Source organism: Oratosquilla oratoria, chromosome 19 (genome assembly GCF_046742065.1).
Source record: "Oratosquilla oratoria isolate Oo_2021 chromosome 19, ASM4674206v1, whole genome shotgun sequence".
In the NCBI taxonomy this organism is placed as follows: Eukaryota; Metazoa; Arthropoda; class Malacostraca; order Stomatopoda; family Squillidae; genus Oratosquilla; species Oratosquilla oratoria.
Window position 1 is genome coordinate 57,412,354 of NC_134795.1, and position 17,504 is coordinate 57,429,857.

Consider the following 17,504-nt stretch of genomic DNA (forward strand, 5'->3'; position numbering starts at 1 on the left):
AAACACTTCATGAAAAAAGCCAAACAATTTCATTTAACAATGGAGAAACTTGGGTAAAATATTTCATGGAGTTGTACATTAAAAGGGAGTACAAGGAGGCTTTCACTGTGGCAGGGGGGAGATGCCAAGAAAATGACTGATGGGAAAGGATGATGATGATGGCTATTTGAAAAGTCTTTGCTGTCAGTGCTGTACAGTCCGTGGGGATTTGAGTGATGTTATGTAAGACAGCCTGGTAGTGTGAGATTCATCATCAATTGGAGACATATGCCAGGGTTGGTAAGTCATCTCTTATATTTCCTTACTTGCATTGGTGCAACCTGAATGTACTCTATCTGTTCTGTTTGCCTGGGGCTCTAATTCCTGTTCAGGTGTTGGTCACCAACCAAGTATCCTGTTGGGGCTCTAGACATGAGAAAACAAAACCTTAAAAATTCAACATACCTTGCAGCTGCTGTCATTGAAGCATATCCACTTGCCTTCAGCATTTTTGGCATAACAAACATAATGACCACCCTCCATGATTCCACTGTGGCACTGTAATAGCAGAAAGTTGTATATTATATATATATTCCTCGCTGAGTAGGTTAAGGTGTCGCTACCAGCGGGCAGAGGTCAGGAGAGGAAGCAGTTCAAGCCCGACCTGTTAATGAGTTTGTAGTCAGGCCAGACGACATTAAATTCTCTACTGTACAAAAGTTGTATATGGATGATGTTGTGCATGGCATGACAACCCCCCCCCCCCCCAGTTTTTCAGCTGGTCCCCAGGTTGCCCCCCCCCTTTTTTTTTTTTTTTTTTTTTTTTTTTTTTTTTTTATAAATACTACTGTGGTACCAACTGTGTCACACGCAGTGGCGATTTGGGTGGGGTGGGGGTTGCTGGGAGGGCCATCCCCCCCCTCCCCCCAGTTTTTCAGCTGGCCCTCCCACTTTCATAGTCCTAGAATTGCCACTGTTGGGGTTGCCAAAATCTAGTCTACTTGTATTCTAAGGAACTCTTTCCCCCCCTTAAAAAAGTGATGTGGCCACCCAAAGCACACACCCACTCTCATGTAACCCATTGTTTCCTTCTCATCTTAGCTCCTTGTGAATAATGGGTCATCCCTGCCTCCTGCCCAGTGCCTGGGTCAGCAGTGGAGCAAGACAATACTGAAGTAAATAATTTTGTGATGGGTGTAAAAACAAGACTTGAAATACAAAAAGAGGCCACATCATGAGGTCATCAAAGTATATTTCAGAAAAAAAAAAAAAAATAATAATAATTATATATATATATATATATACAAACACACACACACACACACACACATTATATATATAATAATAATACTCACTGCAATGGCATAGAGGCTGTACTTGAGATCAAGGGGATCGGAGCCATCCACAAGGCGGTGCTGATGGAAATCTTGCAGTGTGTCCCCATACAACACTGAACCATTTCGCACACGCCGCTTCTCCAGTCCAGCACGTCGTAAACTACTTTCTGGGGTACCAGCCATACTGGGGAATAATAAGACATAACTTTGATTTAGAAGCAATACTATTGTCAATTCTGTTCAATCTTCCAGCAAGAACTCCCCATCTCAAATACAGAATATGATATTAAGTACACACAGATGATCTAAAAATAATTTGTGTGTAAGTGTGGGTATGTGAAAAAGGATTAGTATAAGAAGTGTGGAAGCCAGAGGTGGATGAAATAAACATGGGGGGGGGGGTCGGGGATAAGATGGGTGGATGGGGTGAAAGGGGCATTGAGCAGGAGGGGAATGTCTGTTGAGCAAGAAAGGGAGAAGGCAGAAGATAGAGGTGAGTGGAGAATGGCTGTGTATAGATGATACTGTGATGCATGGAAGAGAGTGGATGAGGGATGGGGGGTTAACCTAATTGTACCAGACAGGAAGGGAAGCTACGCTCGTAGTGTCCTGTCCTTCTATTTTGCAGTGTCTAGTTTGCTCTTAAATTCGTGTATAGTTTTTGCACACACTATTGTTTCATCCAGTTTGTTCCAGACATCCATCACTCTGTGTGGAAAGCTGTTTTTTTTTTTTTTTTTTTTTAATGTCTCTTCTATAACTGTCCTTTTTGAATTTCTTTTCATGTCACCTTGTATTTTTCTTATCCAATATAGTAACTCTTCTCTATCAAGGACTTCCATGTCTTTCATGATTGTAAAGATCATTAGCAAGTCCCCTCTTTCTCTTCTTTGTTTCAGAGTCGGTAATTTCAGTTTTGACAATCTCTCCTCATATGATAGTTTTGAAAGTGTTAGGGCTATCTTTATAGTTGCTCTCTAGATTCCTTAAATTTTTTATTCTTTTTGGTACTGGGTGTCACAGCATACTCCAGTTTAGGCCTTATCAGTGTGACTAGTATTTTCTTCACCATTTCTTTGTCCAAGTAGGTAAAAACCACCTTTATTGACCTAAGCAAGTTGTAGGATTCTCCAAAAACATTGTTTATCTGTTTATCAGGAGACATGTCATTTGTAATGATTACAAAGGATTACAAAGGCGGAGCATGCCAACAGGAGACCTTTTGATCCATATGTAGGTCGGATGCGGAAAAAAAATCATAATAAAATAATAAATAAAAACTATGATAATGTAAATAACAAATAAAATACATAAATAAATGCATAGGTATAGTTAAATAATAATCAAACAGGTAAATAGTAAATAATAATTAATTGACATATAACTAATAATAAATGAAAATCAGACCGACAAATGACAACAAAACAAAAAACAAATAATATAAGATAAATTACAATCATTACAGCATCTTACTTAGGTATTTATCTAAATGATTTTTAAAGCTTCGAACTGAACTACATTGCACTACCTGTGCAGGAAGTTTATTCCATTCATTAACTACACGGTTGGCAAAGTTGTTTCTACCTACTTCCAAATTGAATCTATTTCCGGACAGTTTGAGACCATTGTTTCTTGTCTGATTCTCATTCAATGTGAAAATTTGGTCACTTTTGATGTTGTCAATTCCCTTTAAAATCTTAAAGACCTGTATCAAGTCACCTCTGAGTCTACGCTTTTTAGGGAAAACAGATTCATATGTTTTAGTCGATTTTCGTATGATTTATTTTTGATATTTGGAATCAGTTTTGTGGCTCGCCGTTGTACTTTTTCCAGTCTGTCAATGTCTTTAATGAGATTCGGTGACCATACGGAAACAGCATATTCCAAGTGTGGACGAACTAACGATTTATATAGCTTGTTAATGAGTGATGGACTTTTGAAATCAAAAGATCGCGCAATCAGTCCTAGAATCTTATTTGCTTTCTCAGAGGCTGAAATACACTGCTTGGATGATTTGAGGTCGTTACTGATAATTACACCGAGATCTTTTTCACTATCCACTTTTGTTAACGAATTTCCAAATAACTTGTAATCGTACTTACTGTTATTTTTACCTATGTGCATTACCTTGCATTTACTTGTGTTAAATTTCATTAGCCACTTTTCAGACCATTGCTGTAATTGATCTAAATCTTCTTGAATATCTAATTGGTTTGAGTGATCATTTGCCACTCCGCACAGTTTTGTATCATCAGCAAATTTGGAAACAGTAGATTTTAGTCCATGGCTGCTTGTTATTGTGGCAAAGTAGCATGCAGTCGATACTTTAGGGTCTATATGGGGCGCCCCTACGGACCAGAGCCACACATCATTTTGTCTATGATAGAAGAAATTCTGTTCATAGAGAAATGATGACACTTTTATACTACGACTGTCCCTCCGTTATGCTGTCCCCCAACCCCTTGTTGCTGTCCTGTACCATTTCTCTGAGTATTCTCTTTCTGTGATGGGGGAATTCCCTGTGGTGGGGGAAAAGAATACTGCCACCAAGTTTCCCACTTGGATCGTAAGAGGCGAGAAGAAAGGGACGGGGAGAGGGACTAGGCATCCTTCTCCCTGTAGCCCCACGGGGCATATTCCTAAAGAGAAAAGTGAAGGCATAAGGGGTGCTGGAGGGCCTCGGGCTAGCACCCTAAGGTTTGGGTCTTTTAATGTGCGTGGATGTGGTACAGATGAGAGTAAAAGGGAAGAGATAGGTAGTATGTTTGTGAGAAGAAAGATGGATGTGTTGGCTTTGAGTGAAACTAAGTTGAAAGGGAAGGGTGAGTGTAAGTTTGGGAGTGTAAGTGGGAGGTTATCAGGAGTGAAGAGAGGGCGAGGGAGGGAAGGGGTGGCTATTCTAGTAAGTGAGGAGATAGGTAAACAGGTAGTGGAGTGGAAGGAGGTTTCCTCAAGGATAATGTGGATGAAGGTGAAACTGGGAAAGGAGATGTGGGTCTTTGTAAGTGCATATGGGCCTGGCAGTGAGAAGAGCGTGGAAGAAAGGGAGGCCTTTTGGATAGATTTAAATGAGTGCATAGAATAGAAGGTTTAGGAAGAAATGTCAATGTAATAGTACTGGGAGACCTTAATGCTAGGGTGGGAAATGGTCCAATCGATGGAGTGGTTGGGAAGTGTGGAGTTCCAGGAAAGAATCGTAGTGGAGAGTTGATGGTGGAAATGTGTCTAGAGAGTTGATGATAGCAAATACAGTGTTTCGGAAGAAAGTCAAGCATAAGTACACATGGGAGAGGGTGGTGGAGGGAAGGGTGGTAGATAGAGCGCTAATGGATTATGTAGTGGTAAATAGGATTATGATAGGAAGAGTTAAGGATGTACATGTGCTAAGGGGAGAGGGTGGGGGAATATCAGATCATTTTATGGTGGAAGGTAAGCTGAGAGTGGAGGATAGATGGAGAAAGAGGAAAGGGACAAAAGGTAGGGAGGTTCTTAGAGTGAACTCCTTGAATGAAAAGGAAAAAGAGAAGGAGTACGAAAAGAAGCTGAAGGAGGAGTGGGAGGGAGTAAAGGATAGAGCAGAGATGGGTGTGGAGGAGGAATGGGGATGGTTCAAGGAGGGAGTCTTAAAGTGTGCAAGGATGGTGTGTGGAACAAGAAGGACAGGGGGAAATAGAAGAAAGGGTAGTGAATGGTGGGATGAGGAAACAAAGAAGGTTGTAGAAGAGAAGAAGCGAGCATTCACAGATTGGTTACAAAAGAGGACGGGGGAGTCATATGAGACGTACAAAGAAAAGAAAAGAGAAGTAAAGCAAAAGGTAAAGGAGGCAAAGAGGAGAGCAGATGTGAAATGGGGTAGGAGCATGACAGAAAATTTTGAAAGTAATAAAAAGATGTTTTGGAAAGAAATTAAGAGAGGAAGAGGAGGCGAATCAAGTAGGGAAGAAAAGGTGAAAGGTACAGATGGAGAGATGATAATGGAAGAGATGGCAGTAAGGGGAAGATGGGCAGAATATTTTAGGGAGTTGCTAAATGTGAAGGAGGATAGGGAAGGAAAGATAGCTGCAGTGGGAAATGCGAAGAAAATGAGAGTGATGAGTGAGGAGAATGGAGGAGAAATAAGGAAGGATGAGGTGAAGGCAGTTGTAAAGATGATGAAAGCAGGTAAGGCACCTGGTCTGGATGGATGCCATGCAGAATGTCTGAAAAAGGGAGGTTCAGTGATGGTGGACTGGTTGGTGAGGTTATTTAATGTTTGCTGGAGAGAGGGTAGAGTACCGGAGGACTGGAGAAGTGCCTGTATAGTTCCTCTTTACAAGGGAAAAGGGGACAAGTGTGAATGTAGTAGTTTCAGAGGGATTAGCCTGTTAAGTGTAGTTGTTGTTGTTGTTGTTGTCGTTCCCTAGACTGTCTGTCCGAGCAGTCCCGTCTCCCCAAGGAAGGCCACAGCCGAGACTGGGTTTTCCCACAAATCCTTTATAGAGTGTATGTTGTGTTGTTTGCGTGCATGATTGTGTATAATGCAGTCTTCCATTATGTGTTGTATGGTATGGGGTGAAGTGTTACATCCTGGGCAGCTGTTCACAACACGGTCGTCCAGCCTCCTCTGGTAGCTTAGAAGTGCTGGGTGGTGACCGCATCGCAGTCTGGCCAAGTGGACTCTGTCCTTACGTGGGAGAGAGGATTCAGAAGGGTGGATATCAGGGGGTCTGGCATGCAGCAGTGTGTTGTCTTTCAGTGTGTTAATGGAGCGGTGAGTGATATGATTATGAATATGTTTCCGGAGGCTGGTATTTGGTGGTTGTGGAGGAAGAGAAGAGAGTATCTTTGTGTAATAAAGGTCTTTGGGTGTAGTTTTAATGTTTCTTGGTGTGTGTGGGTGTTCTGCTATGTAGTGTAACGGGTGTGATGTGTTTGTGGTGGCTGCAGCAAGTGTTTGTGTGCCTCTCATGTCGAGGTGTTCCTTGACTTTGAGGACTTTTGTTTCATGGTGTAAATGGTCTGTAGGTGATGTATTTGTGCAGCTTGTAATTGTTTTTAGGGCTTTGTTTTGTATGATTTGAAGGGTGTTGTGGTGTGTCTCACTGAGATTAGGAGCCCATGCAGGACTCGCATAATTCATCACTGAGCGTATACATTGTTTGTATATTGTTATATTAGTTTCTTTGTTTTGTCCAAATGTTGTTCCAGTGATTGACTTAAGTGCGTTAAGTCTAGGTGTGCATTTGTTTTTTATGTTTGTGAGGTGTTGTTTGAAAGACATGGATGTATCGTATGTTACACCAAGAATTTTCGGTGTGTTTGTGTGTGGTATTAGAGTGTTGTTGATGTAGAGATGAGGTATGTATTTGTGCTCTTTTGTCCAGTTGGTGAGAAGTGTTGCTGTAGATTTGGTTGGAGCTATTTTGAGTCTGTTTGTGATGAACCATGTGTTGAGTGTGTCAAGGTAAGGCTGGATTATTTCTGCAGCTTTGTCTGTGTTACGATGTGTGCATGTGATTGTTATGTCGTCTGCGTAAGAAGAGATTTGTATTTCTGAGGTGTCTGGCGTGGGTAAGTCATGCATGTATAGATTAAATAATGTGGGGGATAGAACTGAGCCCTGCGGTACTCCGTTCTTAATGTTTCTGATGTGCGATGATTGGCCATTATATGACACATGAGCATTCCTGCCTGCCAGATAATTGGCCAGCCATCTTTTGGTGTTATTGTGCATGTCTGTGTTATATATTTTATTTGTTAGGTTGTGGCGGGGGATAGCATCAAAAGCTTTACTAATGTCCAATGTTATAAGAAGTGTTCTGTGGTGGGGCCTATCTGAATTGATGCCATCAAAAATTCTTTGTGTGAGGTTTGTCAGAAGAGTGTTTGTGGAGTGTAGTGGCCTAAAACCGTGTTGTGAGTCAGCAAGGGGAATATATGGTGTGACAAGTTTAAGTATTAGGCGTTCAATGACTTTAGAGGGGGTGCAGAGAAGTGTGATTGGGCGGTGCGATGATGGGATTGTTGGGTCTTTGTTCGGTTTTGGGATGGTGATTATTTTACCATGCTTCCAGATGTCGGGTATAGTGTTGTGTGAATAGCTGTAGTTTGCAATGTTTGTGAGTGCGTGTATACCTTGTGGTCCAATGTGTTTTAGGTGGATGTTGCTTATGTTATCAGGGCCACAGGCAGATGAGTGCTTGAGACTATGCATTATGAGTTTTGTCTGACTGTCTATGAAGGGTGTATAGTCTGAGTCTGTGGGAAAGTCTTTCTTACGTCGAATGGTGCGTCGGTCGTCAGGGTGAGATGTAAGATGGCTCGTCTGTGCAAAATGACGTATGAGTGCGTTTGCTTGTTGTCTGTTTGAGGGTAGATTATCTGTTGTTGTGATTATTGCTGCGTGAGAGCGTGTAGTGTTAGTGTTGGATAGTGTGATGCTGTTGAGTGTTTTGTACAATTTGCTGGTGTTTGTTTTGTGATCAAGTGTATTGATAAAGTTTTGCCAATTTTGTGTTTTTTGTTCATGTATTTTATTGGCAATCACAGTGTTTAGTGTTTGTATTTGGTCTGCTATGTTTTGAGGGATAGGTGTGGGGGTATCGTGTTTAAGTGTGTCACGTTGTCTGATGAGGCCTTGGATTTCTGGTGTGATGTTGGGGTTGTGTGATTTTCTGTTGCCTCTAGGGATGTATCTCTTGTCTGCGTTTTGTATGATTGTATTAAAAGCGTGCACAGCATTGTTTATGTTTGTGATTGGTGTACTGTTAAGTGTTTCAAAATGTTGTTCTGTCTCTTCATTAAAGGCTTCCCAGTTAGCTCTCTTGTAATTGGTGTAAGTGTGTCTGTGGCCAGCTGGGGTGCATCTTGTTTTGGTGGTGATGATGATTGGAAGGTGGTCAGAACCAAGGGCTCCGACCACTCTCCATGATGTTGTTGGGGTTAGGCAGGGGGAGCAAAAGGTGATATCAGGAGAGGAGGGAGTGTAGAGGGCTTGGTATGGGATATGTGTATGATTATGCGTGTTGTTCATGATAGTCAATGAGTCGAGTTGAGTCTGTATATCAAGCCCTCTGTCTGTGTCGGGGTTGTCGACAAACCAGGCAGACGACTTGGCGTTGAAGTCACCACCCATGATCAGGTTGGGGATTGAGGTTAGTTGGCTGAGCTGAGGTCTGAAGGTGTTTGGAACTGTGGGGGATGATTGGGGGGGAATGTACATGTTAACTATTGTTAGTGTTGAATTGTTGCCTGTGCGGATACGAATGGATTGTTAAGTGTAGTAGGGAAGGCTTATGGGAGGATCTTAATTGAGAGGATTAGGAGAGGAACAGGAGTAATTGGTGAGGAACAGTGTGGATTTAGGACAGGTAGAGGTTGTATAGATCATATCTTTGTGGTAAGACAGATATGTGAGAAAGCTATAGGAAAGGGGAAGGATGTTTTTTGGGCTTTTATGGATCTGGAAAAGGCTTATGATAGGGTAGACAGAAAGGCACTGTGGGAGGTTATGCAGATTTATGGGATAGGAGGAAAGCTTTTGGGAGCTGTCAAGAGTTTTTATGAGAGTAGTAGAGCATGTGTCAGGATTAGAAATGGAGAGAGTGAGTGGTTTGAAGTAAAGGTGGGACTTCGTCAAGGATGCGTTATGTCGCCCTGACTCTTCAACTTATACATGGATGGGGTGGTGCGAGAGGTGAATGCTAGGGTAGTGGGTCAGGGATTGGAGATGGTTAAAGAAAATGGAGAAAAGTGGGAGGTGAGCCAGCTGTTGTTTGCGGACGACACTGCGCTTGTGGCAGGGTCAGAGGAGGGATTGAGGAAGCTAGTGGCAGAGTTTGGGAGAGTATGTGATAGAAGAAAGCTAAAGATAAATGTGGGTAAAAGTAAGGTGATGAGATGTACAAGGGGTGAAAGTGGCAGTAGACTGGAAGTGAACATTAAGGGAGAGCGCCTGGAGGAAGTGGATAGTTTTAGATACTTGGGTGCAAGTGTAGCAGGAAAAGGTGGAGTGAAGGTGGAGGTAGAATGTAGATTGAGAGAAGCGAGTAAATGCCTTGGTGGTTTAAAGAGTGTAATGAGGAATAGACATTTGGGAATGGATGTGAAGAGGAGACTGTATGAAGGAGTGATTGTGCCAACAGCACTGTATGGGGCAGAAATGTGGAACATAAGAGAAGAAGAGAGAAGGAGTTTGAATGTGTTTGAGATGAGGTGTCTGAGAAGTATGGTGGGGGTTACTAGGCTGGATAGAGTGAGAAATGAGGAGGTGAGGAGGAGAACAGGGGTGAAAAAGGATTTGGGAGATAGGGTTGATGAAAGAATATTAGGATGGTTTGGACACATGGAAAGAATGAGTGAAGAAAGACTAGTAAAAGAGGTATGGAAGGCAGATGTGGAGGGAGTGAACTTGAGGGGACGTCCTAGGATGAGGTGGATGGATGGGGTGAAGGGGGCTTTGGGGAAGAGGGGAATGTCTGTTGAGGAAGGAAGGGAGAGGACGGAAGACAGAGGTGAGTGGAGAATGGTTGTATATGGATGATGTTGTGACTGCATGAGGAGGAATGGGCGGGGGGGTGGGGGGTGGGGTAGTATGTGTGAGTAAATTTTGACGCAGCCCGAAGGGATTTCTCCCCGTCCTCGCCTTATATGCAAAGGGGGACGGAGAGGGGGGGGTCGCCGATTAAATGAAGCGGCCTTGCTGTGGATGTACTGTGTCTTGCGACACTGCTTCTGACCCAGGGCGGTGGGCAGGGTGCAGGGATGACCCGTCATCCAGGAGGTGCTCAGATGAGAGGGAGGGTGGGAGGGGTGTGGAGTGTATTTAGGGATGAAATGGGTGGGAGTGTTTTTATGCCTTTCCCTTTTTGGCTACCTCCCTTGGAAGGGGGAAAAAGCCTTGGTATATGTATGTATGTATGAATAGAAGTGGCCCAAGAACGGAACCCTGAGGAACTCCACTTGCAACACTTTTCCATTCAGAAGTTTTTCCATTTAAAACAACTCTCTGTTTTCGACCATTCAACCAATTACTAGTCCAACCTAATAGGCTACCACTTATTCCATGCAAAGCTAATTTAGTAAGTAGTCTTTCGTGTGGGACGGTATCAAAAGCTTTTGCAAAGTCTAGATATACTAAATCTATATTGTTTCTTTTGTCATAATTCGAGATAACTGTGTTGTAGAATTCGAGTAAGTTAGTCACGCAAGAACGTTTCCGTCTGAAACTATGCTGGCTATCATTTATCAAATGATTACTTTCTAAATGATGTTCGATAGCATCTCTGATGATAGTTTCCATTATTTTTCCTACGATTGAAGTCAAACTTATAGGCCTATAGTTATTTGGTTTCTTTTTGTCACCTTTTTTGAATATGGGAGTAACGTTAGCTAGCTTCCATTCTCTTGGGACATCTCCGGATATGATGGATTTCTTGAAAATAATTTCTAATGGAACAACAATCTCATTTTTCATTTCCTTTAAGATTCGTGGATGCCAACCGTCAGGCCCTGGTGTTTTATTAACTTTGAGTTTGTCTATACACCTTTTAATTTTTTCTTTTGTTATATTTACCGTAGTGAGTAAGTTTACCCTAGACTTTTCACAGGTTTCAGTTTGGAATTCACCTTGAGGTGTTTCGTTTATGAATACCGAGCTAAAATAATTGTTTAAGATATTACACATTCCTTCATTTGAATATTCAAGTTGACCGTCAGCAGATAATAGTGGACCAATGTGATTCCTAACAACCTTTTTATCTCTAATGTAACTATAGAATTCTTTGGGATTCTCTTTGGATTTATCAGCGATGTTCATTTTGTATTGTCGTTTTCTTTTTCTTATTGTCTTTTTTAAATCTCTCTGTATTGATACATAACTTTCATAGTCATTAGATGCACCCGAGCACTTATATTTCTTATAAGCCTGTCTCTTTTTAGCAACACTTTTTTCAGTTTCTTTGTCGAGCCACTTTGGGCGAGCCTGATTTGGGGGACGTCTGTCCTTAAAAGGAATGTAAGTTTGAATCATCTTAGTGAGCGTATTTTGAAATATTTCCCACATCTGATCTACAGGTCTTTCGTTTAATTTTGCCTCCCAATCTGTAAGCTGAAGCTCCTGACGTAGTCCTATGAACTGAGCTTTACTGAAATCGGGTATTCTAGAAACACAAGTATCTATTCTAAAATTCTTTAGGAGTTTGAATCTAACTAGGTTGTGATCGCTATTTGCAACAGATTCACCGACTTCTACATCAGTTACCATGCTTTCGCGGCTAGTGATCAAAAGATCGAGTAAGTTTCCATATCTCGTGGGCTCTTTTACATGCTGAATTAAGTAATTGTCACCAAGAAAATCAAACAAGCGACTACCTATATGGCCATGTTCAAGGGTCATCCAATCAATGTCAGTAAAATTGAAATCACCCATTATCAATAAATCCCGGTTGCAGAAACTAGACAGTTCTTGAAATAACAGTTTGTCGTCTGCTAATGATAATGTCTTTGGCATATATATTACACCTATATTCATTTTTTGTCCATTTGTTTGGGTTAACTCAACCCACAAACTATCATATGCATCCTGTTTCACTTTCTCTAAAACACAAGCATGAATATTGTTTTTAACGTACAATAGAACACCCCCACCTTTCTTGTGGTTTCTATCCTGATGAAAGTGTTTAAATCCCGCAATATTAAATTCAGCTTCGAACTCTGTACCATTTAACCATATCTCAGTTATTCCTATTATATCGAGATTTTCGCTTTTGACATACGCCTGTATTTCTTGAAATTTGTTTCTAATACTACGAGCATTAAAGTACATGGTTTTAAGAAACTTGTGATTATTTCTTTTTGACACATTTTGAATTTCAATATCATGTCTTACATTACCATTTTGTTTTTCATTTATACCTTGCTCTATATTATTATTTGGTCCTTCATTGATGTTCAATGTCTCATTAACATTTCCCCCATCACGGACATCTGGTCGATCACGGTCATCCGATCTCTTTTGTACATTTTGTCCCCCTACGTCACCGTAATTCACGCCGGCCTCCCGTCGTTCAGTGACTTTATGTCCGACATCCCTTTCTAAAATTATATTTTGTCCTCCAGTGACATTATATCCTACCGTGATATTTTTTCCTCCACTATAATTACATCCCATCATGATCTTTTGTCTTCCACTGTCATTACATCCTATCATGATATTTTGGCCTTCATTGACATTCTGTCCGGTATGCCTTCCTAAAATTATATTTTGTCCTTCACTGACATTATATCCTACCGTGATATTTTCTCCTCCATTATCATTACATCCTATCGTGATATTTAGTTCTCCACTATCATTACTTCCCATCGTGATCTTTTGTCCTCCACTGTCATTACATCCCATTGGGACATTTTGTCCTATGACATTACATCCTAATGTGACATTTCGTCCTCTAGCAACATTATATCCACTGTCATTACATCCTATCATGATATTTTGGCCTTCATGGACATTCTGTCCGGTATCCCTTCCTAAAATTATATTTTGACTTTTACTGACATTATATCCTACCGTGATAATTTCTCCTCCAATATCATTACATCCTATCGTGATATTTTGTTCTCCACTATTATTACTTCCCATCGTGATCTTTTGTCCTCCACTGTCATTACATCCCATTGGGACATTTTGTCCTATGACATTACATCCAAATGTGACATTTCGTCCTCTAGCAACATTATATCCTAAAATTATATTTTGTCCTATACTGGCACATTGTTCTACATTAATGCTATACTCTACACTGTTTTCCCAAGTACATTCTATTTCCCCTTCCCTTTGGGCTTCTACCCTAAAAAAGGAGCTAATTTATTATAAAATCCCAGGTCTTTTTCAGATCCCACTTTCTTTACTTCCTTTGTATTGATATTATATTTCTTAATGTTGAAGTCCATTTCTGACTCCATTTCCAAACCTTGTTCTGATCTCTCTGCAGCAATTCATAATCCTTTTCAGTGTTCACTTTCCTCAGCAATTTTGCATCATCTGCAAAGAAGCACATGTAACATTCCACATCTTCATTCATGTCATTCACATAAATAGCAAACATTATTGGAGCCAATAGTGATCGCTGTTGAACTCCACTAATCACCTCTTCCCAAGATTAACTCTTTTCTCTGAGCACTACTCTCAGGGAGACCGGTCTGTAATTTGATGGATCTTCCTTGTTTCCTCCCTTATAAATCGGTACAGTGCTTGCATTCTTCCAGTCCTGTGGCACCTTTCCTTCTTGAAGTGAGAATTTGATAACGTTGTATATTCTACCTGTTAATTCCTCCATGCATTCTTTCAGTATCCAATTTGCAATTCCATCTGGACCATGTGATTTTCTGATGTCAAGGGTTTTGATTTGGTCGCTTATTTCCTTCTGTGTTACAATTATTTCTTTCATTGAGGGGGATATCTCTATTTCTTTACAGTTAGGCGAGTTTTCTATTGTGAATACTGATTTGAAGTACATACATATACCAAAGGCTTTTTCCCCCTTACATGTCCTTCGGTGATTCCATTCCCTACATATTCCACTCCCCTCCACCCTCCTCCCTCACTCTTATTTTGGTACCTCCTGGATGATGGGTCATCCCCTGTCCACTGCCCTGGGTCAGAAGCAGTGTCGCAAGACACAGCACATCCACAACAAGGCCACTTCATAAATTTGGCAACCCCACCTCTCCGTCCCCTCATGCAGAAAAGGAGCAGACGGTTATTCATAATTTCAGCCATTTCCAGTTCATCTGTATATTCGTATTTACATTGGTGCAGCTTTTCTATTTCTTGTTTATTCTTCAGTTTGCCATTTACATACCTGTAAAGTAGTTTGGGTTCTTCCTTGCATTTTTCTATTATTTTTTTTTCATAGTTTCTCTTTTCATCTCTGTGTATTTTTACATAATCATTACTTAGTTTGATGTACATTAGCCATTTGCTTATTTTCTTGTATTTTTTCTATTTCTTCCAAGCTTTGTCTCTTTTATCCTTAGCCTCACTACATTGTTTGTTGTACCAGCTTTTTATGTATGTTCTTTCCATTTTTCGTTGTGGTATGTATTTATTCACTCCCTCATTATTGATTTCTTTTGGTATATTCCATTTCTCTTCCATCCCTGTTTCTTCATTTAGGAATTTTTCCCAGTTTGCGTTGTGAAAGAATTTTCTGAGTTTCTCAAATTTTATTTTGTTGTACATTAGTCTTCCTATTCTATGTTTTTCATTTCTGTTTTGATCTATTTGCTGTTTCAACTCAAATTCTATTAGTACATGGTCACTCTTTCCTATTGGAGTTTTGTAATCAATTTTGTCAACAATTTCAGGCTCTGTTGTAAGTAATAAATCCAGCCTTGTTGGTTCTTCACTACCTCTGTATCTGGTATTTTCCCTTATCCACTGAGTCATTGTGTATTCGATGATCATGTCGAGCAGGACGTTGCCCCAGTGTTCCTCTCCACCCTTCACTGTCATTTCCTCCTAACATATTTCTTTTGAATTAAAGTCACCCATAATTACTATATTTCCTCTGTCCTTCAGTATATTAGTTAATTCGTATTTTGTATCTTCTAGTATTTTGGAATGATCACTTCCTGTCCAGGACTGTGTTTTGGGGAGTACATACACCACTTTAGTGTGTGTGTGTGTGTGTGTGTGTGTGTGTGTGTGTGTGTGTGTGTGCAGATCAGGTTTGAACACTGATACAGGTCAATGTGGAGTTATACACACAAAACACTGTATATATCAGACTTAGAAAAAGCACTGAGAAAGAGGAATGCAAGATTTTACTGTCGTCACAATGAACAGGAACACATGCCAGGAAAAGCACCATATGAGGACAAAGTCTTTATTGGTCCTCACATGATGTCTTTCCTGACATACTTGTCATCAGCTGCCTCTCTCTTTCACCTGGAAGACAACCACAATTTCACTACATGCAACCTACCTGGAAGGAGTGCTGGTTTGAGTGGGAAGCATGCCAATGCTGCCATTAACAGAACTGTTGACGGAGCCATTGCGTATAATTTTGTTGCTGCGTACACTTGATCGGTCCTCCTCACATTCACTCTTCAGCTGTTCGATAACCTGTAAGTTTGAAGATCTAGTGATTAACTATATTTAGAGGAGTTCCAATCTAACATAAGAAGTGCTTAGTCAGTAATTAACAGGCAATAGTTAAACCACACTTGCTCATTCGGATTTGGTTTAACAACTTTAATACAAGTCAAACATTTGTATGCACATCAGGTTGCCTGATGTACTATGATGCATACAATACGTGCATTATAAAATATAAAGTTACTGTTGTTATACTTGTTCTCTTTAACCCTGAATAAATATGACCACAGATAACGTGATCAAGCCTTTTCACAGAATAAAGGTCACTTAGCTACATACATACATATATCAAAGGCTTTTTCCCCCTACACACGGGATAGCCAAAAAGAAAAAAGCATAGAAACCACTCCCACCCATTCCACTTAGCTACAACTACAAAATAAATATAATCAGGACATCGACACCGGCATCCTCGTAAACCCACTTGCAGCTCATGACGCCTACGTAAGTGGCATTGTATTCAAGAGGTTAACATAGCAAACTCCCCTTATCAGGAGGCTAGGACAGTGCTCCTTACAGAGGACTTCATAATGTGGAATTTAATTAACCATGCCCTTAGTCCAACTTCTTTGTTGCAGGGTTTGAAATGCCATCACTTTGACCTCTGGCGTAAGTAACAATGCTCTAATCTACTTGGCCAGCAAGCATCACTTCATTTGCTCATTCTGACCTAAAATAATCTTGACTCTTCTATACAATTCTATTTGATTTTATTGCACTATGGAAAAGTCCCCAGCTGGAAGGACTCTGTTCGAGTACAGAGTTTAATTCTGTGACTGAATAGAATTGCCTTTGATATGCAGTCATACAGCCAATTGTTTGTGTCCTAATGATGATATGGTTTAACGTCACACACTCCCCCCTATCGGGAGGCTAGGACGGTGCCCCTCACAGAAGGCTTTGTAGCGTGGAATTTAATAAACCATGCCCTTGGTTCATTTTGCTGGTGGCAGGATTTGAACCCCCCTCACTTTGATCTTCGCCGCAAGTAACGACGCCCTAACCCGCTCAGCCAGCAAACTTCCTTGTGCCCTAATAGCAGAGTTTAATCCATTTGTTGTTGCTTCACACACATGACCATGCTACTCTACCAACACACAAGAATTTATTTCAAAGATGAAAAGGCCACTGCCCATTAAAAGGGGTGGCTTGGCAAGATTAAATCAAAGATAATAAAATAGTTTGTGGTTACGAACCTTGTTTTCTGGGAGCATTTCAAGGAAGACATTGTCCTTTTCAGGAAGGCTGGCAAGGTAGGTTGCTGGGTCCACACCTTCCAGTTCTGCACGGTGCATTAGGAGTGTTTGCCTGGGCACTGAGGCAAGGTAATTTGTTGGATCAAAGTCCTCTAGCGGGAACTGCACAATTTTCTGGCTCTTGACCCATTTATTATTGAGATACTGGAACCGTTTCAAATGCACAATCTGTCCATGGAACTTTGCATTAGTATAGAACTCTAAAAGTTTGAAAGGTAATGTGTACAACAATTAACTAATGTGAAATGGCCATAGAAAAAGAGGAAGAAAAATCTTTAATAATGTAAACTGAGGAAAATGTGTTAATCTTAATGTTTATCAATTTGTTGAAGATGGAAACTAGAATATCCACTAGTTTTAATCAATGGAGAAGATAATGAAGCCCCACAAGAATAGGTCTTCTCCTGTATACTACAATTAAATAAATTCACTGGACAAAAATATTTTGCTACTGGGGTAAAAACGCATATTCTAAAATAAATCGAGGATGCTGATTCCAAATCTGTACTCGACTTTTTCTAGTACATCAGGATTTTGAGTCATGTGCAAGATTATAACTATACTTTCAGCTAGATGGTCGTATTATAAAATTGGTTAAAATTAAAGCAGTGTAAATTAAAAGAATATCAATAAAATAATGAGAAAGTTCATTATTTAGTTTAGTAATAGATAGCACAGATGTATTGTGTGCAAGCGCCAAATATGTCACTTTGTTCTTGGTATCTCTCAGTGTTGTTTGTGCTGCCATCATGTGTGGTGTGTGTAGCTCCTGCTCTACATGTTTACTGTTTTAGC

General features: G+C 40.5%; 1 protein-coding gene across 5 annotated transcripts in view; it reads right to left on the reverse strand.

The window, feature by feature from the left end:
• The window catches only part of Usp32 (Ubiquitin specific protease 32), a 152,577-nt gene that overhangs the window by 13,358 nt on the left and 121,715 nt on the right, over positions 1-17,504 (reverse strand). For all 5 annotated transcript variants that reach the window (XM_076203130.1, XM_076203127.1, XM_076203128.1 and 2 more), the window contains 4 exons: positions 16,650-16,877; positions 15,281-15,420; positions 1,335-1,500; positions 445-537 (listed from right to left, as the gene is read on the reverse strand). In XM_076203130.1, the coding sequence (XP_076059245.1) occupies positions 445-537; positions 1,335-1,500; positions 15,281-15,420; positions 16,650-16,877 (627 nt within the window). The remainder of the gene's footprint in view (positions 1-444; positions 538-1,334; positions 1,501-15,280; positions 15,421-16,649; positions 16,878-17,504) is intronic.